This window comes from Onychomys torridus, chromosome 7 (genome assembly GCF_903995425.1).
Source record: "Onychomys torridus chromosome 7, mOncTor1.1, whole genome shotgun sequence".
NCBI classification, from domain to species: domain Eukaryota; kingdom Metazoa; phylum Chordata; class Mammalia; order Rodentia; family Cricetidae; genus Onychomys; species Onychomys torridus.
Window position 1 is genome coordinate 10364667 of NC_050449.1, and position 24943 is coordinate 10389609.

General features: G+C 47.6%; 1 protein-coding gene across 3 annotated transcripts in view; it reads right to left on the reverse strand.

The window, feature by feature from the left end:
• Positions 1-7142: 7142 nt before the first annotated feature.
• Positions 7143-24943, reverse strand: part of Piwil4 (piwi like RNA-mediated gene silencing 4) — a 36788-nt gene continuing 18987 nt past the window's right edge. For 2 of the 3 annotated variants that reach the window (XM_036193904.1, XM_036193906.1), the window contains 11 exons: positions 23923-24040; positions 22737-22848; positions 21205-21389; positions 18451-18523; positions 16196-16396; positions 15018-15121; positions 12230-12300; positions 10916-11069; positions 9063-9191; positions 8477-8624; positions 7143-7462 (listed from right to left, as the gene is read on the reverse strand). In XM_036193904.1, coding sequence (XP_036049797.1) covers positions 7346-7462; positions 8477-8624; positions 9063-9191; positions 10916-11069; positions 12230-12300; positions 15018-15121; positions 16196-16396; positions 18451-18523; positions 21205-21389; positions 22737-22848; positions 23923-24040 — 1412 coding nt within the window. In that variant the 3' untranslated portion in view covers positions 7143-7345. Of the gene's footprint in view, positions 7463-8476; positions 8625-9056; positions 9192-10915; positions 11070-12229; positions 12301-15017; positions 15122-16195; positions 16397-18450; positions 18524-21204; positions 21390-22736; positions 22849-23922; positions 24041-24943 lie in introns of all 3 variants that reach the window. The other variant, XM_036193903.1, reaches the window with a different exon arrangement.

Below are 24943 nucleotides of genomic sequence, written 5' to 3' on the forward strand. Positions count from 1 at the left end.
CTCCTGCGTCCAGCGTCCCAGAACCAAGCAGAGAGTCCTCCTCTCTATCGTGGGTCTTCTGCTTCCTCCTCCGCCCTGCCTTGTGGGCGTGACCATTACCGAAGCCTCAATGGGGGTTGGAACTTCCAGGCCAATGCTGGGATGGCTATCCACTGCAGGTAGACATTGTGAAACTAAAAGCACTTTTTGTTAAGAAACAAGATTGGCTTCACGAAGAGAATTGGGTCAGCTTGGATCTCCCAAGCAGCAGACACAAAGAGAAACAGAGGCCATAGAAAGGAGACAGGTGGATGAAAGCCTGGGCGGTATCAAGTCTTCAGCACCCATGTGCCACCAGTAAGGAGCAGGTGAGGAAGGAAGGTGGAGTGGAAGAAAGAGCTAGAAATTCTAGTTCATCTCTGAGACAGACTTGGCCATGTTCAGAAGGAGTCAAGACTATGTGATGGTGGCGTCTCCCACTAGGCAGAAATGGTCCAAATCTATTGCCTCTGCTGTGCTCAGGTCAGGGCAATGGGCAGCATGGAGAGAGCCATGGTTACCAGATCCCATCGTAGTGGGTCCTGAAGCTGGGACATTTAAAAGCTATCAGTCACCTTCATTCCTTGCAAAAGTTTTTATTAGAAAATGATTGATGCACCTCTATGGCACTCACTTCTTCCATCTCCTCCCCGTGCCCCATGAAAGTGAAATCCCCCCAACCCTGTTCTTAAACACCAACTTGACTCTACCTTATCGGATTTTAATGTGAACTGCCCTCCACTGGCCTGTGTGTTCCATCCATTATTCCCAGGTAGTACTGCTATTGGACGAGATAATGGAACCTTCAGGAGGCGGGGCCTAGCTGGAGGAAGTGGGTTGGTTGTGATCTTCAGGAGGCAGGGCCTAGCTGGAGGAAGTGGGTTGGTTGTGATCTTCAGGAGGCAGGGCCTAGCTAGAGGAAGTGGGTTGCTGGAGAGACAGGCCTTCCTGTCCTGTCCCTGCTTCTGATTCATGGACATGTGAGGGTGCCACGGGCTTCTGCAGACACTACAGTTGAATGCCTGTCTTTCCATGATGCACTATCCCTTCAAACTGTGAGCTAAAATAAACCCTTCCTTCTTTAAGTTGCTTATTGTCAAGGATTTGGTCACAGCAATGAGAAAAGAAACTGATAAATATCTAGGAAAAAGTGACACTTTTAAAGAGAACCATAAGACTCAGAGTCCAGCACAGTGCCTGTCATACTAGTCTGTCTTAAATCCTCTCCTTTTATCTAATCTAATAACGAGGTACTCTTTATTAAAGCCAGCTCCACTGGGTTTGACATCTGCCATCCTTACTATAAAATGGATGTAGGAATTTTTGCAAGATCCCTAGAGGCTCAGGGTGGTTAAGTAATTTACCCAAGGTCACAGAGCTACCAAGTGGTAGTTCTGGGACTCAAACTCAGGGCTGTACTGAAGCTGGGCACATACTTCCTTTCTCTTTATATCTGGTAGATTTAATGAGAAGCTATGTAGGCTAATATAGGCGATAGGAGGCAGGAAAATAGCAGTGAGCCTGAATGGAGCTTAGATTTTGCAGGCCAACTGTCATTAACCCTGGCAGTATACCAGAATGTGGTATTTCAAAATATTAAACCTAGTATTAAAACCATGTAGACACCCAGGCTTCATCCATGATCTGCGAAATCACTGTGTGTGGGGAGTGGGGGGAGGTTATGAATGTGTAGCTAAGTGGTAGAATGCTTGCCTAACCCACTTGATCCCCAGTACTACAGGAACAACAACAAAAAGCTGCTTCTGTGGTAAGTTCTGTCTCCTATGGTGCAGTCCACTTCTCTTCATGGTGCAGATGGTGTAAGAGAGTCCCCGGAGAGAAGAAAAGCCTGGCCTGTTGGAATCTGAGTTGGGAGACTCTGCTCAAAGGGCAGTGTGCGTGCGCCCTCTGGTGGATGCAATCAGAAAGGCATCCTTGGCAAGGACTATAGACCCCAACATGCAGGTCGATTAATACAAGGCATCTGGTTGGGGAGACCTCTAGATCACCTTTGCTTGTTCATTTTTGTCAGTTTGACACTAACCAGAATCACCTGGGAATCGGAAACCTCAAGGAATCACATCATCTGAGGTGGGCACATCTGTGGGGAACTTTCTTGATTAATAATTGATATGAGAGTGACCAGCCCACTGTGGGCAGTGGCACCTCTGGGCAGGTGGTCCTGGGCTGCATAAAAAGCAAGCTGATCAAGCCATGAGAACAAGTCAACAGGCAGCACTCCTCCATGGTTCCTGCCTTGATGTCCCTCAATGATGGACTGTGGTGGGCACCAAACAGAGCCCTTCCTTCCCAAGCTGCTTTGGTTCGTGGTGTTTTTCCCAGAAACAGACAGCAAACAAGGACCACCCTTCAAGTTTGAAGAGAGGAGAGGATGATGCAGCTCCCCACCCCCTGCCGGTGTCTTGTCGCTTCAGACTCCTGTACACACCTCCTCACACGAGGTCCTCCTCTGTGCAGTCGTGGGTGGGGTGGGGTGGGGTGGGGTGGGGTCTTCCTCTGTTTTACAGTGCATTTCATTAAGGCAGGTTTTGTGTTTTGTGACTCTTCACAGGTTTCGTCAAACAAGCATGAGGACAAGTCCATCTACACCACCTGTTAAGCTCCTCAACTCTGGTGCATCTTGTAACTGATCCTTAATTTTATCAGTTGCTGAATGGTTGTTACAGCTTTGTCATACAGCTGCCAGTATTAAACATCAATGCCAAGCTTGATACTGGTCGGAACAGCACTCCCCAGCACAGGCAGAATGGTTTGGGCCACATCTGATAGTGCACACCTCAGAAGGCTGAGGTAGGGTGCTGCTGCAAGTTTTAGGGCATCCTGGAGTATATGACAAGACCCTGCCTCAGGACAGAGAAGCGGGGAGGTTGAAGAGGAGAGAGAATAACAAAAAATGTCTTCAGTGCAATGTGACAAGATTGCTGCCTGGTGTGTCTCGGGTGTCTGGCTCCTCCTCGGGCCTCAAGAAGATCTGCCTCTCCCCCCCGCCACTGCACCACACTGCAGCCTTCCCCATGACCTTTTTCCGTCTACCTCTCATTCCTGGGGCATTCCACTACAGACCAGTTATCAGGGCTTGGGGGAGGGGGCTCCAGCAGACGAGGAGTGCTGGTGAGCAGGGAGGACTCCCAGAATGGCTAAGATAAAAAACACTGATAACAGTTTATATTGGAGAGGATGTGGAGCAAGGGGAACACTCCTCCATTACTGGCAAGAGTGCAAACTTGTACAGCCACTTTGAAAATAAGTATGGTGGTTTCTCAGACAATTGGGAATCAATCTACCTCAAGACTCAGTGATACCATCTTGGGCATATACCCAAGGAATTCTCAATCATACCACAAGGACACTTGCTCAACTATGTTCCTAACAACATTATTCATAATAGCCAGAGCCTGGAAACAACCTAGATGCCCTTCAACCGAAAAATGGATAAAGAAAATGTAGTATATTTACACAATGGAGTATTACTCAGCAGTAAAAAACAATGACATTTGCAGGCAAATGGATGGATCTAGAAAAAAACCATCCCGAGGTAACCCAGACCCAGAAGGACAAACATGGTACGTACTCACTCATAAAGTGGACAGTAGATGTAAAGCAAAGAATAACCAGGCTACAATCCACAGACCTAGAGAAACTAAGTAACAAGGAGGACACTAACAGGGATACATGAATCCCTCTGGGAAGGGGAAATAAATGAGATCTCCTGGGTAAACTGGATCAGGGAGGTGGGAGATAAAGGGGAGAGGATGGTAAGAGGGAGACATGGTCGAGTTGGGGGAGGGACAGAGAGGGAGAGCAAAGGAGGAGATACCTTGATAGAGGGAGCCATTATGGCGTTAGGGAGAAACTGGTGCCAGGGAAACTCCCAGGAATCCACAAGGATGACCCCAGCTAAGTCTCCTAGCAATAGTGGAGAGGGTGCCTGAACTGGCTGTGTACCGTAATCAGACTGGTGACTACCCCAGTTGTCATCATAGAGCCTTCATCCAGTAACTGATGGGAATGGATGCAGAGATCCACAGCAGAGCACTGGGCTGAGCTCCAGGAGTCCAGTTGAAGAGAGGGAGGAAAGATTCTATGAGCAAGGGGGGTCAAGATCATGATAGGGAAACCCACAGAGACAGCTGACCTGAGCTAGTGGGGGCTCACAGACTCTGGACCAACAGCTAGGGAGCCTGCATGGGACCAACCTAGGTCCTCTGCACGTGGGCAACAGTTGTGTAGCTTGTTGTTTGTGGGACCCCTAGCAGTGGGACCAGAATCTGTCCCTGGCACGAGATGGCGTTCTGGAACCTATTCCCTATGGTGAGATGATGCTCACTGAGCCTTGATGCAGAGGGGAGGAGCTTGGTCCTGCCTCAGTTTCATATGCCATGCTGTGTTGACTCCTGTGGGAGGCCTTAGCCATTATGAGCAGTGGATGGGGGTGGGTAGGAGGGGGGGGGGGAATGGGAGGAGAGGAGGGAGGGGATATGTGGTTGGTATGTAAAATAAAAAAATTAAAAGGGAGGACTCCAGCAGAGGAGGAGTGCTGGTGAGCAGGGAGCACTCCAGCAGAGGAGGAGTGCTGGTGAGCAGGGAGGACTCCAGCAGAGGAGGAGTGCTGGTGAGCAGGGAGGACTCCAGCAGATGAGGAGTGCTGGTGAGCAGGGAGGACTCCAGCAGAGGAGGAGTGCTGGTGAGCAGGGAGGACTCCAGCAGAGGAGGAGTGCTGGTGAGCGGGGAGGACTCCAGCAGAGGAGGAGTGCTGGTGAGCGGGGAGGACTCCAGCAGAGGAGGAGTGCTGGTGAGCGGGGAGGACTCCAGCAGAGGAGGAGTGCTGGTGAGCGGGGAGGACTCCAGCAGAGGAGGAGTGCTGGTGAGCAGGGAGGACTCCAGCAGAGGAGGAGTGCTGGTGAGCGGGGAGGACTCCAGCAGAGGAGGAGTGCTGGTGAGCAGGGAGGACTCCAGCAGAGGAGCAGTGCTGGTGAGCAGGGAGGACTCCAGCAGAGGAGCAGTGCTGGTGAGCAGGGAGGACTCCAGCAGAGGAGGAGTGCTGGTGAGCAGGGAGGACTCCAGCAGAGGAGTGCTGGTGAGCAGGGAGCACTCCAGCAGAGGAGTGCTGGTGAGCAGGGAGGACTCCAGCAGAGGAGCAGTGCTGGTGAGCAGGGAGGACTCCAGCAGAGGAGGAGTGCTGGTGAGCGGGGAGGACTCCAGCAGATGAGGAGTGCTGGTGAGCAGGGAGGACTCCAGCAGAGGAGGAGTGCTGGTGAGCAGGGAGGACTCCAGCAGAGGAGCAGTGCTGGTGAGCAGGGAGGACTCCAGCAGAGGAGCAGTGCTGGTGAGCAGGGAGGACTCCAGCAGAGGAGGAGTGCTGGTGAGCAGGGAGGACTCCAGCAGAGGAGTGCTGGTGAGCAGGGAGCACTCCAGCAGAGGAGTGCTGGTGAGCAGGGAGGACTCCAGCAGAGGAGCAGTGCTGGTGAGCAGGGAGGACTCCAGCAGAGGAGGAGTGCTGGTGAGCGGGGAGGACTCCAGCAGATGAGGAGTGCTGGTGAGCAGGGAGGACTCCAGCAGAGGAGGAGTGCTGGTGAGCGGGGAGGACTCCAGCAGAGGAGGAGTGCTGGTGAGCAAGGAGGACTCCAGCAGAGGAGGAGTGCTGGTGAGCAAGGAGGACTTCAGCAGAGGGGTGCTGGTGAGCAGGGAGGACTCCAGCAGAGAGGGAGTGCTGGTGAGCGGGGAGCACTCCAGCAGAGGAGGAGTGCTGGTGAGCGGGGAGCACTCCAGCAGAGGGGTGCTGGTGATCAGGGAGGACTCCAGCAGAGGAGGAGTGCTGGTGAGCAGGAAGGACTCCAGCAGAGCAGAGGTGAGTGGTGGTGCAGGGGAGGCCAGGACAACACCAAATGGCCAAATACTGTCACAGGACATCTGGCTTAACACTTACCAAAGTAGCAGCCCATGGGCCCTTGAACAAAGCAGATTTGGAGCTGGGCAGTAGTGGTACACCCCTTTAATTTCAGCATGTGGGAGGCTGAGGTAGTTGGACCTCTGAATTATCGACTCCAGGTGGTCTACAGAGCGAATTCCAGAACAGCCAAGGACTACACAGAGAAATCCTGTCTGGAGGGAGGGGGGAGCAGATTTGATATAGTGATTGTGGTGAAATTCTAATTAAACCAAGGAATTGTGTACTTGGAAAAACATCTGTGAAGAGGAGGAAAGGAGTAGGTGCTAGCTGCAGAGGAAGATGCTTTCTTTTTAAGGACACAGGAGAGAAAAGCCTGCATATAATGTCAATGGTCAGTGAGGGAAAACTGGTTATCTGGAAAGAGAACAGAGAAGGGCCCCCTCCACAGTTGGCCCGAAGTGGCTCTGGTGTGAAGATATAGAGTCTTCTACCAGGGGGCTAACTGTAACAGTCAGGGAGGCCAAGTCTACAGGCACAGGCACCCTCATATGCAGGCCGATGCAGCTGTACCTGCCCAGGTCCTGACCTGTGGCTCCTACCTTCCTCCAATGGGAAGTCAGGCTGGCTCCAGCACACGCGCCACTGCTGGACCAATGAGATCCAGCAGCAGGTCAAGCCCTGAGTCCTGCTTCAGAGACAGAACATTCATTGACAGAGAGGTCCAGTGGGCGTGTCTGTGATACGGCTACTTAAACTCCAAGGTTCGTGTCACTTAACTTTGCGTTCAAGTAACAATAAACACATATGTGATGCTTAGATTTTCTTTATTTTACAATAATTACTTAAACTACTCTACAAAATGCTCTACAATATTTAGAAAAACTCTGGTAACCCCAGGAGGGAAGTTAAATCCCACTTACCCACCATTAAAAGGCCAAGATAACATTATTTCAGAACCTAGTTGAACTGTGGTGATGCATCCTAAATGCCACAGTGAGAATTCACTCAAGCATTTGCTAAAAAAAAAAAAAAAAAAAAAGACAAAGTTAAATGTATGAAAAAAGCCATGCCGGACGGTGGTGGCGCACGCCTTTAATCCCAGCACTTGGGAGGCAGAGGCAGGCAGATCTCTGTGAGTTCGAGGCCAGCATGGGCTACAGAGTGAGATCCAGGAAAGGCGTAAAGCTACACAAAGAAACAAAGAAAAAAGCCATAAGAAAACCTGTTTGTTTGTTTGTGACACAGTGTGGGGGACATAGGTTTGTTCTGAACTGACTTTTTTAACCTCCCCTCCCCGGTATTTAAAATTAGGCTCAACCCCTTTAGACAGCAAGAGCCTTGAGCCTTACAGCTTTGTACAAAACACAGTCACTAGGTTTCTTGGAGTCTCCATCAAGCCATGCCGTTGCTCTGTTGTCACAGGTAGAAGAGATTGTTGGCTAATTCCAAACTTGGTTCCTTATGGATGCTCTGTGCCACCAGGAAGGTCAGCTTGTGTGCGTACTGGCATGGTGCAGGGACACTGATTAAGCCCTGGGGAGAGAAAGGAGAGGAAACATTGCACAGATAGTCTTGTTTGTCCTTCAAAGTGACTTCTTAAATAGAGTTTTCTTCACCTACCGGTTACTTACCCAAGAGAATGTGTCCTAGATAAATGATAATTAAATTCAACCAACGGAGGGCCGCTTCGCCCACTGGAAACTTACACTCATTGGCAAGATGGGATGGAGGGTGTTCTGTGTGTCTCACTCTGTGGGAGCTGGGAGACACAGCATACAGGCCTTCCCTAAGCTTCCTGTGATCTCACTTTCTACAGGGGCTCAGAGCAAACCCACGACTCTTAGCCTCCCCAGGCACATCCATCCTGGCCTCAAGTCTCTCGTGTGTACCATGGAATTGACAAAACCACGATCCCCAGTCTTGCCTGAGGTAATGAGTTTTGTAAAGTGCTGTGGAGACTGAGCCTGGGGCTGCTGAGCTGAGTCCTGCTGGTTCGTTTCTCTTGACAGAGCAGGCTCCTCCTCCCATGGATTCAAGGACTCGTGTACCTACTCCTCTCTCGAGTAGGAGGGAGAGGATGTGCAGGTCCCAGGTGGTAATTTTTAATGTCACACTTCAGTTAACAGCTGTCACTGTACTGGCTGGCTTTGTGTCAACTTGACACAAGCTAGCATCATCAGAGAGGAAGGAGCCTCAGCTGAGCAAATGCTGCCATGAGATCCAGCTGTGAGGCATTTTCTCATTTAGTGATGATTAAGAGAGGGCCCAGCCCATAGTGACAGGTGCCATCCCTGGGCAGGTGGTCCTGGGTTCTATAAGAAGGGGGGCTGAGTGGGCCAGGGGAAGCAAGCCAGTAAGCAGCACCCATCCTTGGCCTCTGCATCAGCTCCTGTCTCCAGGATCCTGCCCTGTTTGAGTTCCTGTCCTGACTTCCTTCAGTGATGAACAGCAATGCTGAAGTGTAGGCCAAATAAACCCCTTCCTCCCCAACTTGCTTTTTGGTCATGGTGTTTCATTGGCTACAGAAATCCCGACTAAGACACTCACCTGCCAGTTGTAGTAGAGATGGCAGAGTTTGAAGGTCAGTCTCTGCATGTGGTCAGGCTTCAAGCCATTGTCATCATAGATGACGTTATAGTAGCTGGGACTAACCGTCCCCCGGTTAGCAGTCTGGCTGACCAAGTAGAAGTCATACCTGCAGAGAAACAGGAGGACTGGAGGCAAGGTGTCACAAAGCAAGGCCAAACTGAAACACTCCACGAAGGGTGCTTGTGCAAAGTCCGTCTTCCGGGGCTGGGGAGATTCGTGACGAGAGCAAAGCACAAAACATGAGGCCCTGAGCTGGACCCTTCAGCATTCATGTGAACACAAACAACCCCAGGTGTGGCTGTATGCCTGCATCAATCTCAGCCCTGGGGAAGTAGGAACCACCCAGCCCAGCCCTCATCTCCAGATGCAGTGAGAGACCCTACAACAAGGAAGGTGGAGTACAATTGGGGAAGACATTTGCTATCAAACCCTGGCTTCCATGTGAGCATGCGCTTGTGAGCGCGCGCGCGCGCGCGCACGCACGCGCACACACACACACACACACACACACACACACACACACACGTTTTCAAGTAACACTTGCCAATCAGGACGCGTTGCTTCCGAGTCCACAACAGTGCCGACTGGGGGGTTCTGCATAGTGTGGCCCGTCTCAGTGAAGAAGCGCAGCAGGCTTTTCTTCCTGACCACGACCACTGACAGTCGGCTGCTGCTGCTGCTGCAAACCGAAAAGGGGGGTGTGAGGGCACTGAGGCCGAGCCTCGGTGTCTGTTGTGTTGCTATTTGGCCAGTTTGTAAGAGAAATGAGTAGAAATTCATTCTGAAAACGAAGGAACAATCAACCATGGATCCTCATTCTCTAGACAATTATTTTAATTGGGGCATATTTGGATTTGTAACCAAAGTGAACTAAGCCACTGCCTAGTTTACACCATTTAACAGGCCAGAAGAACAGGCGACTCCAGCTGCCTTTTCTTTCCGTACAGGGGACGGAACCAGGGGTCTCGCACATGTTAGCCAAGCCCCGCTGCTGGTGTAGTAAGCAAGGTCTCACTAACTGCCCAGGCTGAGCCTGCAGGCCTCTGCCACTCAGATTTTCAGCTGAATCTTAAGGAAGAACTCCCCTGTGTTAGCAACAGTCACCCCATTTCCACCTGACCCCTTCTCTAACGTTCATCTCTGAGGAGCCAAGGAAGAACTGTCACCCTTCTGTGTCATACTCCAGCTCCTCAGTCATGCAAAACCCAGGCTTAGGCGGGTGGGTGGAAGGATGGAGGAGTAGACAGACTGACAGATGGCTGAATGGAAGAAGGGGAGGAAAAACAAATGCTGACTGGCCAGCTGTTACACATATTTCACAACACCAAAGCCAACTCCCAGTATTCTCTGTCATGGAAGGACTTGGGGGAGGTTCACTCTGAGCAGTTTTCATAGGTGAAGACCTTTCTAAGCTATGGGCAGTATTCACAGTACGCTTGTTACAGACAGCGATGCTCTGGAGTAATTAATAAGTGGTTATGAACGTCTCCTATACTGAAAATTAAATGTTAGCTCCTTAGCACTGTCTCTTCGGGCTCCATCTACCTCTACCAATGACATTTTTATTTTTAATCTTTCAGCTGAGGTACAGTCACCTGAGGTCTGGCAAGAGGCAAACAGATTTCCCTCTACCAGTGTGGCTACAGCCGCAAGCGGCATTGGCAGTATGCTGTCTGGCTTCCCCCATCTGTACCAGTAACAGCTCAAGGCCAAGACCATTTCTCTGTGGCTGGTGACTGTGGGCTTTGGTTGATCGAAATGGGAGTGTGTCCAGACACAGACCTGCATTGCCTGGCATAAGATGACCACCCCTAAGAAATTTTCAGACACCAATCTGAGAGCATTGTTCTTGCTTGCTCCCATTCTAGGATTTTCCTTGCATCTGCCCCTCCACAGAATCACTGAAGAAAACGGCCAAAGGCAATGCTGGATCCAGTACTCAAGAATAACCAGGGCACTGCATGATCAAAACAGTCTGGTTCCTGCCTGCAGAGGGGCTCCCTCACCCCTAGTCATAACTCCTCTGTGCACTGGTGACTGTATCCAGGACCTCTGTGTGTTGATTTCAGCCCCCCACCTCCAGCAGGCTATTAATACGTACACAGAATCTTTGATACCCTGAGCCCTGCTGGCTCTTGGAAACACTGTCAGCTGCTCAGAAAGAGGCCTGCCTCCCTCTAGGTGCCTTACTCAAGCCCCCCCCCCCCCAGTACAGCACCAGGGTATTGATATCAGACCATCTGAACTACACCCCAGTCTCAGGAAAACCCATCCAAGTTCAGTCTGACAGAAACACAGCAAAATGTCAATGCCTAAAAAATAAGAGCCATGTTCACAAACCACACAGGACTGCAGATGTATATGTTATAAGTGTCGGACAAAGAGAGTACAGAATACCTGGCACCTGGGCCGCACTCAGTCACACTGCTCAGCAGCTGTGGGACTTCGTATTCCAAAACTGCCTTTAGCTGTCCATTCCCCACACCATCTCGGTACACGATTATCCGCGACGGCAGGCTATGGTTGTGCTTACACCATTTGTTGAGAGCACCTGGAGAATGTGATGTTAATGAGAGAAGAGTCACCCAGGGCTACAAAAAATAACATCATGTTTATCTAACTTCACTTTTTCAGAACAGTAAAATGGCAAGACTTAGTTTGGGTTGTATCTGCCATAATATAAAAATGGCTAACAAGGACTAGTCATTCATCTCTACTGTATGAGCAATCACAGGGTTTCTGTGGCATAATATCCTCTTAAATGTAACATATTTCCTTAGCCAAATTTGAATACTTAAGTGACAAATCAAAATTTAATTCCTGCAATACACAAATGCCTAAAGCCAAATGAACACTAATTCATCTTTAGTCTTCGAATCTGCTCAGTACAGCCTGGGTGTGTTTTTATCATTTTCTTCCCTAATGAGAATAATATGAAAACACAAGGAAATGACTCTGGCGTTCTCTCAAAACAGCTCCTCACACCGACTCCCAATCTGAGGCTAATTGTCACAGATGGGATGGAGTCTGAAACATTTCCACCCACTCTGACTATAAACTGCCTCAGAGTAGGCACCAGACAGCAATTCCCCGGTGAGCGAAGATTAACGTTGGCCAAGTTTTTAAATGAGGACAAAGTAATAGGCTGCAGACATTCCTTTTTGTGTATATGTTGCATAATTTACTTCAGGAGACTTTACTGCCTAGGAAATTGGTTTGGTTTGACAGAAGTTAGTCATACTTCCCAGAGCAAGCCCAAGGAGAATCGTCACATTCACTTAAAAGACATCCCAACCCCTCAGGTTTACAGACTGGAAACTACAGTTGGGAACAGGGCAGATATGCATATGGATCACAGGAGAGAGCCCTTCATTTCCTGTCTCCTCTGTCTTCCTCTACTAAACCACACATTATCTTCTAGCATGCCCATTCTCGGGGCGACGGGCTTCCCCATGCAGACTCTGTCTTCCTCATTTCTCCAGTGCAGGCTTGCTAGGGCCACCTGGGGGAGCCACGCACACTCCTCACTCTTGGCTTTGTGCTAAGTACACACAGCGACATAAACACTACACATCTGTTAGCCTGTCAGTCAGCACACAGATGTGGAGATCTCCACCTGGGTGGGAGCTGACAGGTTTGGGCACTTGCTCCCATCAGTCTGTGGATTTGGGATGTGAAGGAGCAGGCCCCAGAGCCCACCCCATTGGATACCAGTCATGCAGACTTTCAGGCAATCTGCAATATCGGCTGCTGTTCTCTGAAGAACGCATCGGGAATTCCACCTGAAACAAACAAACCGCAAAAGTTTAACGTAATTTCCAGATCCTGCTATACATACGTCCATTAAGTTAGAGACAGATGCCAGCCGCAAAAGCCGGGCTCCTAACTTTGTGTATGCTGTCTGCCACAATCAGACTAAATGGCCCTCTTCCTAGCTTGAAGTTATCCTTCAGTGTTGAGATCTAGAGTCAAACCCTGACCAGGAAATCCAACAGCTACGTGACCTTGACACAAACCCGAACTTAAACTTCTCTATCTGTACCAGGAGAGTTTTAAGGACAGTCACTAGCATCTTCTAAAGTGGTGGGAATTCAATTCTGTAGCACACGTGAAGTATTTCCAGAAGGGTGCACAGGGCATGCTGGTACAAGCTCACACCTCGATTGCAAGAGTGTGTTAGTTCAGCACATCTTCTTGCAAAATGCTGGAAGACTTCCGAAGCTTTAACCCAATCCTAGAGGTGCCTCTTCTAGAGTTACCAGCTCAACAAGATTAAGCTGTCAGGACTTGAAAGGTGATCTTGATAGCTGATAATTAAAGGCACATGGAAAATGAAAGTCAAAACTTAAGTATGTGTCAGGATATGGCTATGAAGGGTCTCCTCAGAAGGCCTGTAGGTTGGAGGCTTGCTCTTCACTTTGTGGGGCTATGGAGAAGTGATTCTATCACCAGGGCGCTAACTGCATCAGATTAATCCAGGCACTGAGTTGACCCAACAGCTGAATGTGCTCTGAGGAAGGAGAGGAAGGAGGCTTGCTGGAGGCAGGTCACTTGGGGCATGCCTTTGAAAGGTGTGTCTAGCCGGGTGCTGGTGGCGCACGCCTGTAATCCCAGCACTGGGGAGGCAGAGGTAGGTGGATCTCTGTGAGTTCAAGGCCAGCCTGGACTACAGAGCGAGAAAGAAAGATGTGTCTTTCTCTGTAGACCCAATCCCTAGCGCCTCTTTCTGCCTCTGCCTCCTGGTTGCCCTGAGGTGAGCAGCTGTGCTGAGCGCAGACTTGGATGTTCAGCCTCATCTCAGGCCCAGAGCAGTGGGGCTGGGTGACAAGTGCCTGACACCTCTGCAGCCAGGAGCCCAATCAGGCTTTCCACCTGGAAGATTTCTTCTCAGACTTCTCAGCTAACACCTTTTGCCATCACTGCCCCAGTTCCCTGACTAGCTGTATTGAGGTTACACAATGACAAACACTTCTGACCAACCAGGAGTCTTGAGTGACATCAGGATGGCAGAGCAGGCACTTTCTAAGATCTGCTTGATAAATGACAGTCTGGCATGGGTGGTGTTGGTGCCAGCATGGTGTTTACTCTTCCTGTATCCGAAAAGTGCAGATCCATGCCTACCACTAATTTAATGTCGTACATCAAACAGCTCAGACCAGGAAACAAAGATTTTGCAAGCAGCTGCTGAGGCCTCAAAATATATTATTTAATTGCAAATCCTGAAGCAATTTTAAGGCCACAATTTAACAAGAGCCAGAAGCCTGTTCAAGGCTTTTCTATCTTTGTCCCAATTTGAACAGCCTTTTACGTGCCCCACTCACCAAGTACCAACAAGAAAAACAACTGCGTGTTTGGAGGCATTGGCTGCAGGCTGCGATGTTTGGAGCATCGAGCAGAGAGAACCTCCACAGAAGCCTATGGAACAGTCGCTGCCATGCTCCCCCATTTGATGGGTAACTATGGGACCTGTAGCTGAGTTAGACAATTGGGCCTCGCTTGCAAAGTGAGAAGCAGATCAGGCAGAACTGAAAGCCATCTGTTTTCAACACTAAGGCGCTCTACATGATACATGAGGTGCCCACGCCACAGAGTGCTTCTCACTGACACTTAGAAAACATGCACAAGAATTCCCGTGCGTTCATGATCCAGGGATGTGGCTGGAATACAAACCATAACTCCCAGTGAATGTGTGGAACTGGCTTTAAACTGAGGTTTCATTTTACTCTGATAGTGCTAATCACACTGTAATATGTAATTCATTAACATAACCGCCGATATCTAAAATGAGTACATGACACAGACTGGCATATATGTCATATGTTCTTCAAAATATAATGAAAAATCTGGTGGAGGAGCAGGTGAGATGGCTCAGAAGGTAAAGGACTTAACACCAAGCCTGGTGACCTGAGTTCAATCCCCAGGACCCACATGGTCCAAGGAGAGAACCAAATAATGTCTTCTACTGCAAGCTGTCTTCTGACCTACACACACCCCATGGCATATGTTTCCATACACATACATAAATTAATAAAATATTAAAGATACGACAGAACAATAATGGCAATAATGGGGTGGACTGGTCAAAGTACTTTCTATAGGTTTGAAAATATAATGAAACATCTACACCAGTGGTTCTCAACCTTCCTAATGCTGAGACCCTTTAATATGGTTCCTCATATTGTGGTGACCCCAACCAGAAAATGATTTCGTAGCTACTTCATAACGGTAATTTTGCTACCATTATGAATCATAATGTAAGTATCTGATATGCGTGACCCATGTGAAAGGGTTGTTTGGGGTTGAGAACCACTGGTCTATACTAGTAATATGTGCTACTTTAAGACATATTCTAACAATAACTTTATATATATATGGAGAGAGAGAGATTCTCCAGAATAAGCCTCCCATAGGTTATTCAGCCCAAAGGCATGATCCCTAAACACATATTCATATAAGCAGTCCTAAAGGGACTCAGAGGGTTAGGAGGAGTTTAAATTACCTGGTGATCCTGGAGTTAATGCTGGCTACAAATCCGATGACCACCACATCCTTGTTGAGGGCGTCTCTACAGGTATCAATACCAACCACCATCAGGGACTTCAACTGTTAAAGCAAGTTAGTCATGATTTAATGGCATGAGCATATTTCTCCCAAACAATGGCCTTTAAAAAACTCTCTAGTTACCACATTATTCAAGTTAAGCTATGTGTCAAAATCAAGTTCCAGATAGGACAGATGATTAAACTAGAAACCAAAGAATGAGAGATGGGGGACTATGATAGATACTTCACTGAGGAGCCTAACTGACCATCAGCTTCCCTGGGAGTGGGCAGGTGCAAAGGTGGACAACGAAGGAGACAATCCCTTCATCCTCTACCTGGTCACAAAGATCTGAAGATGAACCCCACTCCTGTTTTTTTCTGGATGCTTGCTGAGGATCCTCAGCTATGCTGAGGTGGTGGACACATGCCCACATCTGCCATGGTTGAGGAGGTACAAGGGACAGGAATATTGCCTCTTCTCATTTCCTCACTCACTAGGCTTCCGGTGAGTACCCACCACAGGTAGGCAGTCCAGATAGCTGGGTGTGTTCCCTCAAGGTGCAAGGCCACTCTGAGAGGGCGCACTGCACTGGATACAGGTATAGACAGCAGGCTGTGTTCCTCTGATAAGACACACTCCGCTGGACACAGGTAAAAGTAGAGGCCATAGGACAGGGTTTAAAATGGCAGCCAGGAGAACCCAAATCAGTCCCCCAGGTCTGTGACACCTGAAAGTCTCTTATATGAAGTCCATTAACAGCTAAGCAGAAGCCTCCTGAGAGGAGGGACTGTGCCTCACCCCTTTTGGAATTTCTCTGCCAAGGCTTGTGTAATGCCATAACACAGAGGGAGCTCAACCACACACATGGGAAAGAGTGGGTCTCAGAGGGTCACGGGCTTACATGCCCATCATATTAGCAGCTAGAAGCAATCTGGAGCTGACTGAAAGCCTGCAGGGCACACTCATGGACTTCAATTAATTATATAAGGAAACTGGGCATCTTCAGGAGATCGGAGAACCAGCTCCAGACCCCAAAATATCAAGGGGAACTGAGACACTGGGATCATGTGATACTGTCTCTAATTGGACATGAAAACTACAGGTCATGTAAAAGGGAAATGTGACAGTTCTCACTGGAATCTCCACAGCCCACAGCTCGCCGCCAAGTTTGCAGGTCATCTGCATGGCAATCTTGGTGGTCACACTCATCATCATCCCTTGCTTAGTCAAGGTCCGGGTTAGCACACACTGGCTTGGGACCGGGCAGTCAGAGCTCAAATACTTTTTAATGGAGTCATAATAGTTGTTCTGATTAGAAGGCAGAATGCACATCACCTAAAAGCAAAACAACAACAGATCAAATCTAGCTACTTACACTTGTGAGCAGCTTATGGGCAACATGAAAGTATAGTTCTCCAAACATCCTAGAAGATGTCTGAACAGGTCTGGTCAAAGAGTCAAGACAAAGGCATGGATTCGCTGGGTACCATCTGCCCTGTGTCCCACAAAGCAAAGTAAACATGGCTGTGGATCCCTCATGTGGCCATGGAGCCACGGAAAAATGAATCTGTACCACTTGGAATGCCATTTTGCTCAGCCAGCTTCTCTCCAATTGTACCCATCACCCTGGCAAAGTCAGTTACACAGGCATTTGAGCTGCACGGATACATCCATGATTCCTCCATATCCTCTCCTGACCTGAATAGTCTCTTTGAATCCCCTTCTTGCATGCTCTTTCTCCAGTGGTTAGCTGGCCACCCCATGGTTCTGTAGTGCAGTGGCCTTGTTTTTAGGACATCTGTACCAAGAGTAGTCAAGAGTAAAGGACACCCTGTAACATACCCTCAATGGGTTCTGCAACATGACAAGGATTGTCAGGACCACGAGAGTGTTTGTGCATGCTTGCACTTCTTTTTACAGTTTTGCATTTACTGAATTTAATGCTCTTAGAGTGAGAACTCTCGTCATTGAAAAAATGATCCATTGACGTGTGTGTGTGTGTGTGTGTGTGTGTGTGTGTGTGTGTATCTGTCTGTCTGTCTGTCTGATGGTCTGTCTCTGAACAGACATGTGAGCAGTTGAATGGCTTAGCCGTAGGGGCCCAGGCATGGCAGATGAGTAAAACACAAAGTTTTATTGTAGGTAGAAAGCTTTCTACTAACAAAGGATGTAATAAAATCATGCTTTGGCCCCAGTCTTCAAAATCAGCCACACATGCATTCAAAGCAGGAACAGGGACACACACATTCATGCATCCACACACATGTACACAGCAAACATACATGCAGGCAAACAAGCACATGCACACAGACAAGCATACATGCACATACATTGGTGTGCCTACAAGTGCACAGGCACATACACAAGGGCATGCACACATACAGGCAAACATGTAAGCATACACACACACACACACACACACACACACACACACACACACACACCCCAAATTCAGGCAAGCAGCTATGCATAGAATGGCACACATACATGCCCATATTACTTTTCTGGGAAATTAGGTAGCTGCAGATGCCCCACAGAGCCATACCATGTAGGAAAAAATGGCACTTGCCAAAGATGAAACCTACAGCAGGTGGCAAGGACTTGGGGGACCTTGGAGCCAGAGACAACTAAGAGATACCTAGTGAAAACCACCAATACCTTAACACTGCAGGAGGAGATGGAGTCAATTTCCCTAGAGCGTACATAAAAGATGACCCCAGCAAATTATAGACTATGTAGACATCAATAAGGCTTGAGAGAACAGTAGCAGGTTGTTTAGAAATATTAGAATTAGGAAAATCTAATATTGTTTAAAAATACTGGCATTTATACTTTGAGTATTTTGAGGTAAATGCCCAGTAATTTGAAAACATCATGAGACAGTGTGCTGGCCGGTTTTATGTCATTTTAGCTAAAGTCACCTGACAGGAAAGAATCTCAACTGAGGAAATGCCTCCAAAAGATGGGATTGTAGGCAAGTCTGTAGGGCATTTCCTTAATTAGTGATTGATGGGGATGGCCCATCCCACTGTGGGTGGGGCCACACCTGGGCTGGTGGTTCTGGGTTCTATAAGAAAGTAGGCTGAGTAAGCCAAGGGCAGCAAGCCAGCAAGCAGCACTCCTTCATGGCCTCTGCACCAGCTCCTGCCTCCAGACTCCTGCCATGTGTGAGTTCCTGTCCTGACTTCCTTCAGTGATCAATAGTGATGAGGAAACATAAGCCAAACAAAGCCTGTCCTCTCCAGGTTGTTTTGGTCATGGTGTTTCCTCACAGCAATAGTAACCCTAACTAAGACAGACAGTATGTTCAGAACCTTTTTTTTAAGACTTCAGACATCAAGAAAACATAAAATTATACATCTAAAACCCAGAACACAATCCACACTTACCAACTGAACATCAGGACTGACATGCAGCTGGATGGCTCGAAGAAATGCTGCTGGTTGTTCATCTACCTTTATGCTATATGAAAAGATTATTCAATTGTCTTTTTAGTAACATGTGATCATGGAGTGTTCGAAAAAGCACAGATGGGCTCTTCAACAGACCAGTCATTTTATGAAAAAAAAAAAAAATCCTTAGAGAAAAATGAAAACCTCTCAAATCTAAAGTTGTTTCTTCAATACATGATGTGCCAAAATACCCAATGACCATTCTATTAGCATATTAAAATTAATGTAAGTAGAAATTTTCTCAATTATATAGAATCCCCTTAATTAATAGTTTTGCTATTCAAAATTGTGTTAAACATGAACTTGTGAAATTTCAAATCCATAATATCTGAAGCAGGACTGAGATTCCTAAAATGCTTCAGGAATCATTAATCAATGGCAGAGGCTTTTGACTAATCCATACAAATCATGAAAGGGGTGCGCTGGTGGCGATGTTTCCCCTTACCTAGGAACGGCTTGTTTGGAGCCGGCACTTTCCAGCCCTCATCAGTCAATCAGTCAGCAAGTATTTGTCAATTACATGACTGTGTCAGGAGCCAGAGGCTACAGAAAGGATTCCTACACACAGGCATTTGCCAACCCATTCTCTACACATGAAATAAAATATCTGCCCCGCCCCCCATGAGGTGGGGAGAGGGAGAGACGGGTCTCAATGCTCAACTGGGTTTTTAAATACAGCTGCCCAGCAGGTGGCAAGCCTCCTGACCTCTTCCAACAGCCCTGAAGGATTGATTGCAAGCACTGTTTCAGTAATTCAGTGGTTCGGACTTTTCCAATTCGGACCCTCAAACTCCAGCTCAGACACACTCATCAGGCAAATATTTTATTATTATTATTATTATTATTATTATTATTATTATTTGTTTGTTTGTTTTTCGAGACAGGGTGTCTCTGTGTAGCTCTGCGCCTTTCCTGGAACTTGCTTTGTAGACCAGGCTGGCCTCGAACTCACAGAGATCCGCCTGCCTCTGCCTCCAGAGTGCTGGGATTAAAGGCGTGCACCATCACTGCCCATCGCAAATATCTTAGATGAAAGAGGCCAGACATGTGACTATAGCAGGCAAATGGATACTTCATAGATGAGAAAAAGTGGAATAAAATAAAGGCTTTCATATAAGGAAAATCCAAAAACACACGGGCACAGGCTTGCTCGCTGAGCCTGTGTGACCCAAAGCCTGCTCTAGCAGTCCAGGTCTGCTGACTGTGACTTCTACCATCCTGCTGCATTACCTCCCGGCTCAGAGAAACCAGAGAAGGGACACTCGAACCTGATGATTTGTCAGCAGATTCGATGAGAAGAGAATTCTAATGTGGTGTAAAATGAGACTCCGGGAAGAGCTGTGGCTTGGATGGTCCACATGCTGCTGACGTGACTAGTTAGTTACTGTGTGTTTAAGGAGAAACTTCCCACAAGACATGAGAGGGAGTCTGGCTCTTTACAAGCACATCAAGGGTCAGGTTCATGGCAAAAACAGTATTTAGTTTTGAGCTTGACTGTGTGTGTGCACATGTACACTAAGTCCTTTTCTTCTTCATCCCTGGCAGCCAACTGAGTACCTAGTGCATGGTAGTTACTCCAAAAATGCTGGAGGTGTGAAAGGATGGCCTCGGGTTTCGGTCTCTTTTGTCAGAAAGTTACCTAAACATTAATTATCATTGTTTTTATTTATTTACTTATTTATTTTTAGTTTTTCAAGACAGGGTTTGTCTGTGTAGCTTTTGGAGCCTGTCCTGGAACTCGCTCTGTAGACCAGGCTGGCCTCAAACTCACAGAGATCTGCCTGCTTCTGCCTCCCGAGTGCTGGGATTGAAGGTGCGCACCACCACTGCCCGGCCCTAAACACTAATCTTACTGTAGTTTTTTGAAGCCCAAGATCTATCAAGCCAGCCAGGAAGCACAATGTTTACTTTTTAATGTGATGTTTTCTACTAGGTTTCATCACTAACTGACCTGAAAGGTTGAAGTAGAGGGGCACCACATGGACTTATTCAGGATGTATACCCAACTAACAGAAAGGTTCTGAGGGAGTGAGACTTGCCTAGAAAACAAACTTTTACAAAGACAGTAAAATGCATTTTAGGGTTCTTAGAGATTTACGTATTTTTGTTTTCTGTATATGAGTGTTTTGCCTGCATGTATGTCTGTGTTCCACATGTGTACCAGATGCCTTAAGAGTCAAGAAAAAGCTATCAGATGCCCCGGAACTTGAGTTACATACGGTGGTGAGCTGCCATGTGAGTGCTGGGAACTGAAGCCGGTCTTAATGCTATGAACTGCTGAGCCACCTTCAGCCCCTAAATTTTAGTTTTATCAAGTAATTAAATAAATATAAAGTCTAACTTATTATGATTATTTTTGACATTTTAAGAAATATTGCTGATGGCCTAGAGAGAAGGCTTAGAAGTTAACAACATGTATTGTTCCTGCAGAACACTGAAGTTCATTTCCTACCACTCACACTGGGCAATTCAAAACCACTTCTAAACTCCAGCTCTGGAGGGTCTGACACCTCTGCCTTTCATGGCCACTCTGATTCATGTGCCCTTACACACACATAGACATACACATAATTTTATAAAATAAAATTAAAAAAAAAACACTTCTAAAATGAATCTTCTCTAGATATACCAGGCATCATTTCCAACTTTCAAACCAAATTAATACATGAAAAAAATTCACTGTATTCTCACATTTTTGGGTAGCCCACGTTAAATCCCATGGGACCTCCAACTCTCCTCAAGCAGCTCAGGAGGGCTTCAATCAAGTTCTCAGCCCTGCTGCAGCATATGATCAACCATCTGTTCAAAGGCTGAGAACTCAGAACTTTGCAATTTCGCATATCCTTGGACCAATTAGCAGCAGACGCAGGTTGACACTGAGAAAACCAAGATCACAAGAGGACTGGAAGAAGCTGTTCAGATAGCAATTTAAAAACGTTTGTCATAGCACAACTGAAAAACATAAATAAGTTCCTCTTAAGAGGACACAGGGGTTTCCTGGGAGTAGAGGCATCAGGAGTCACGCAAGGGCTGATGGGCCCTTTGTAGGCAACCTTGGATGAGCTATGTTGCTGGTATCTGACTGAAGAAGAGAGCACAGTGTCCCCTCCACCTCTGATTTGTCCTTTCGTGGGCATTCAGGCATGCAGGTGTCTCCTTTGGACAGAATGACTGCTGGCCTCTAAGTTCATTGTGCTACGGTGGATTAGGCTTGCAGGAAGGGAGTCTGTTTTAATGAGAAACAGCTACACCCAAGAGCAGAGAAGGGGCCAATAGTGGTTTCATGTGTGTCTGTGTGCACGTTTGTGTGTATGTTCAAAGGCCAGAACCCACAGATTCAAAGTTCCAGGGATCCCCCTGCCTCTGTGTCCCAGCAGTAGGATTACAGGTGTAACTGCTGCACTTAGCTTTACATGGGTGCTGGAAATCGGAACTCAGGTCCAACGGAACCATCACCCCAGGACAAAAGCCACTAATTTTACAGAAGCAATGTGATACTTCTCAGAGTTTCTACAAACTGAGAAACAGCAGCAGAAAGATGCTGAGGGCCAAGTGACAGACAGCAAGGACAAGGACAGCATGGCATTTTCCTGCAGAGAGCCCTGCTCACTTACCTCACTGCTGCTGCTGTTCTATGCAGACCATGGTCCAGTACAAAGTGCCTACAGACCTTTAGTTCACTTGGTCCTTAGGGTCTGGCTTCAGAAAAGCATGGGTCAAGAAGCTGATGACACAGCCATCTGTAATCAAGGGGCCTCTACATTCTGATGCCCCTCTCACTTCTTCAACCAAAGCCTGATGAAGGGTGATTTTTCTCATGTCTCAGCCCACTTCTGCCCAAGCACTGTGTCGAGAGGTGAGGACTGTATGAATAGCTGACCTTCTATGTGAAGATGGACAATGCCAGCCATTAAAGTCACCTTCTACTGGTTAGAATTTACTTGGGTGATCATGCTTGCTTATTTGTTTTTAGTTGCCTGAGAGTGGCAGCTGGTCATAGGCAGCCATGAGTGACTTGCAATTACAAAACTACCTGAACCATGCCCACTGGATGCCACTAAGTCCACGCAATTACATTGACACCAAAGAGAAAATCAAAAGAAGACAAAGACAGGGCAGGGCCATTGCCTAACACCTGTCACAAGCCCCTTCACTCTGGTGAGTGAGCAAATGAACACATGTTCAAGCAAACACTTCCAAATGAGAAGAGAACAGCAGCTCACTGTGTGGTCCTGCAGCAGGATTTTTTCAGAAGGAACTACCCGGCCAGTCAAGGATATCTGGCTTCCAAAATGCAATCCCCAGGTCTCAAGCTCAAACCGAGCCACCTGGTTCCTGTAAACAGAATCATTTACAATCACTGTAGTGTATGTCTGCTGGAGGTTTTTAAATATCACAGATACAACAGTAACTTGCTGAATTATTCAGGGCTGATTTTCTGTCTTTAGGGTTTCTGGCCCCTATATCTCATGATATACGTAAAAATACGTAAATATTTCTTTTTGGCAGCTCAAAAGAATTATGTCCACCACTGCCCACTGAGAACAGGAGGGGAGGGGAGGCGTGCAGCAGGGCACAGGGGTTCCAAGGCAAACCCACCTTCACTGAATCTACCCTTCAGTAACGATGACCTTGAGCAGACTGTTACATTTTTTTCAAATGGCTTGGCTTCCCAAAAGGCAAAATGTAGATACTGTATCATGCACTTGTAAAGATTAAAAAACGGCAAGACTTGACAATGTTTACCACAGAGCTACCTGCTGCTGCCCATGAAGGTGAGATACCATCCCAGAACAGACTATTCACCAGAGGGATTGTTTGGAGTTGGTGTATGCAGATTTCTCCAGGGAACACTTGAATCCTTTGGCTGGGGGCAGATGGGGGGATGATAAAGGATGGGGACACAGGAGTTCAGTTTTATCTTCTAGAAGAGACACAGCTCCAGTACCTGTGAACGCACTGTGGGGGCCACCTGCACTAGACTGGGCCCATTAATGTGGACAGGGAGGGGCTCAGGAGCATTCACTCCTCCTGGAGCTTTAGGCAGTCAGTGGCTACTGGGAGATGGGGAATCATATTCCTCAGTGGCAAGGACACTAGTCAATTGTCTTTTATCAAATAATACACCCACACTTTTGTAGGTGGCTCAAATTATACGCAGCGGGGCACCAGAAAGGCATGGAAGGAGGAGGGTTTCTTGGGAAGCGGTTCAGTGGGAGGAGAGACGGACAATCACAGGGGACTACGATCAAAGCACATTACATATGCATATATTTCATGTATATGAAATTATTAAGGAATAAATATTTTTAACACAATAAAAATGATTTAGCTTCAGAAAATTCATAGGCTACACTTGCTAGGAGGACCAAAGAGGCTTGGATTGTCAATAGAGCATGTGGCCTGTACCTCTGGATGTCATCCACAAGCCGGGCCAGCTGCTGCTGCCGTCCCAGAGGACTAAGCTGAGTTTCTTCAGCCACTGCCTTCATCAGGTGGAAATCGGAGGTTGCCTGGCTAGACAGGCCTGTGAAAGCAAGCAAAAGCCATGGAGAACATTCCACAGGCAGAAGGGCTGGCCCCCGCCTAGGCATGCTTCCCACTCAAATTAGTACAATGCGCCACCTGTGGAACACTGCCCAGCAGAGAGGCAAGCCCAGGAGTAGTAACAGCTTCCAATAGCTGAGTGTGGTGACACACACCTATAATCCCAGCATTCAGGAGTTCTAGGCTCGACTGGGCTACTAAGTCAGTTCAAGGTCAGTCTAGGTTACATAGTGAAACTGTCTCTCTTTTTCCTTAAAGGAAATTTGGGGCTGGAGAGATGACTTGGTTGTTAAGAGCACTTGTTGCTCTTCCAGAGGACCCAGGATTGATTCTCAGCACCCACATGGCAGTTTATAACCATATGTGACTTCAATCCCAGGGAATCCAGTACCCTTTCTGACCTCCTTCGGCACCAGAAACACATGTGATGCACACAGGCCCAACACTTACATACATAAAATAATAAAATAAATAAGTTTGGTGGCTCGAGAGATGGCCCAGCAGTTAGAGCACCGGCTCAGGCAGACACTCAGGCAGGCTCTGCTATACAGTGAGAAACAACATTCAGGCGGGTTCTATATGTAGACAGTGAGAACTGCTTTTTGGAAACTGGTGCATGAAGAAACTCGGGGTTTTTCTGGTCTCACTCTAACAAAGTAGCCTCGCTCCCCCCCCAAAAAAAAGTCATATGATTTCCTCGTCTAGTAAACTTCAATACACAGCAAAAAGGCAGTTTGGCCTCTGGAAATTACCCAGAGGTTGGTCTGGAAGCAAGTTTGAGTAGAATGCATGATGGAAGAGGGGTTCCAGAGGCACTTGACCCTCCATTTGCCTCACATTGTCTAAGCCGCTTAAAGGGCCCCTTGTCCCTGGCTGCGCGAAC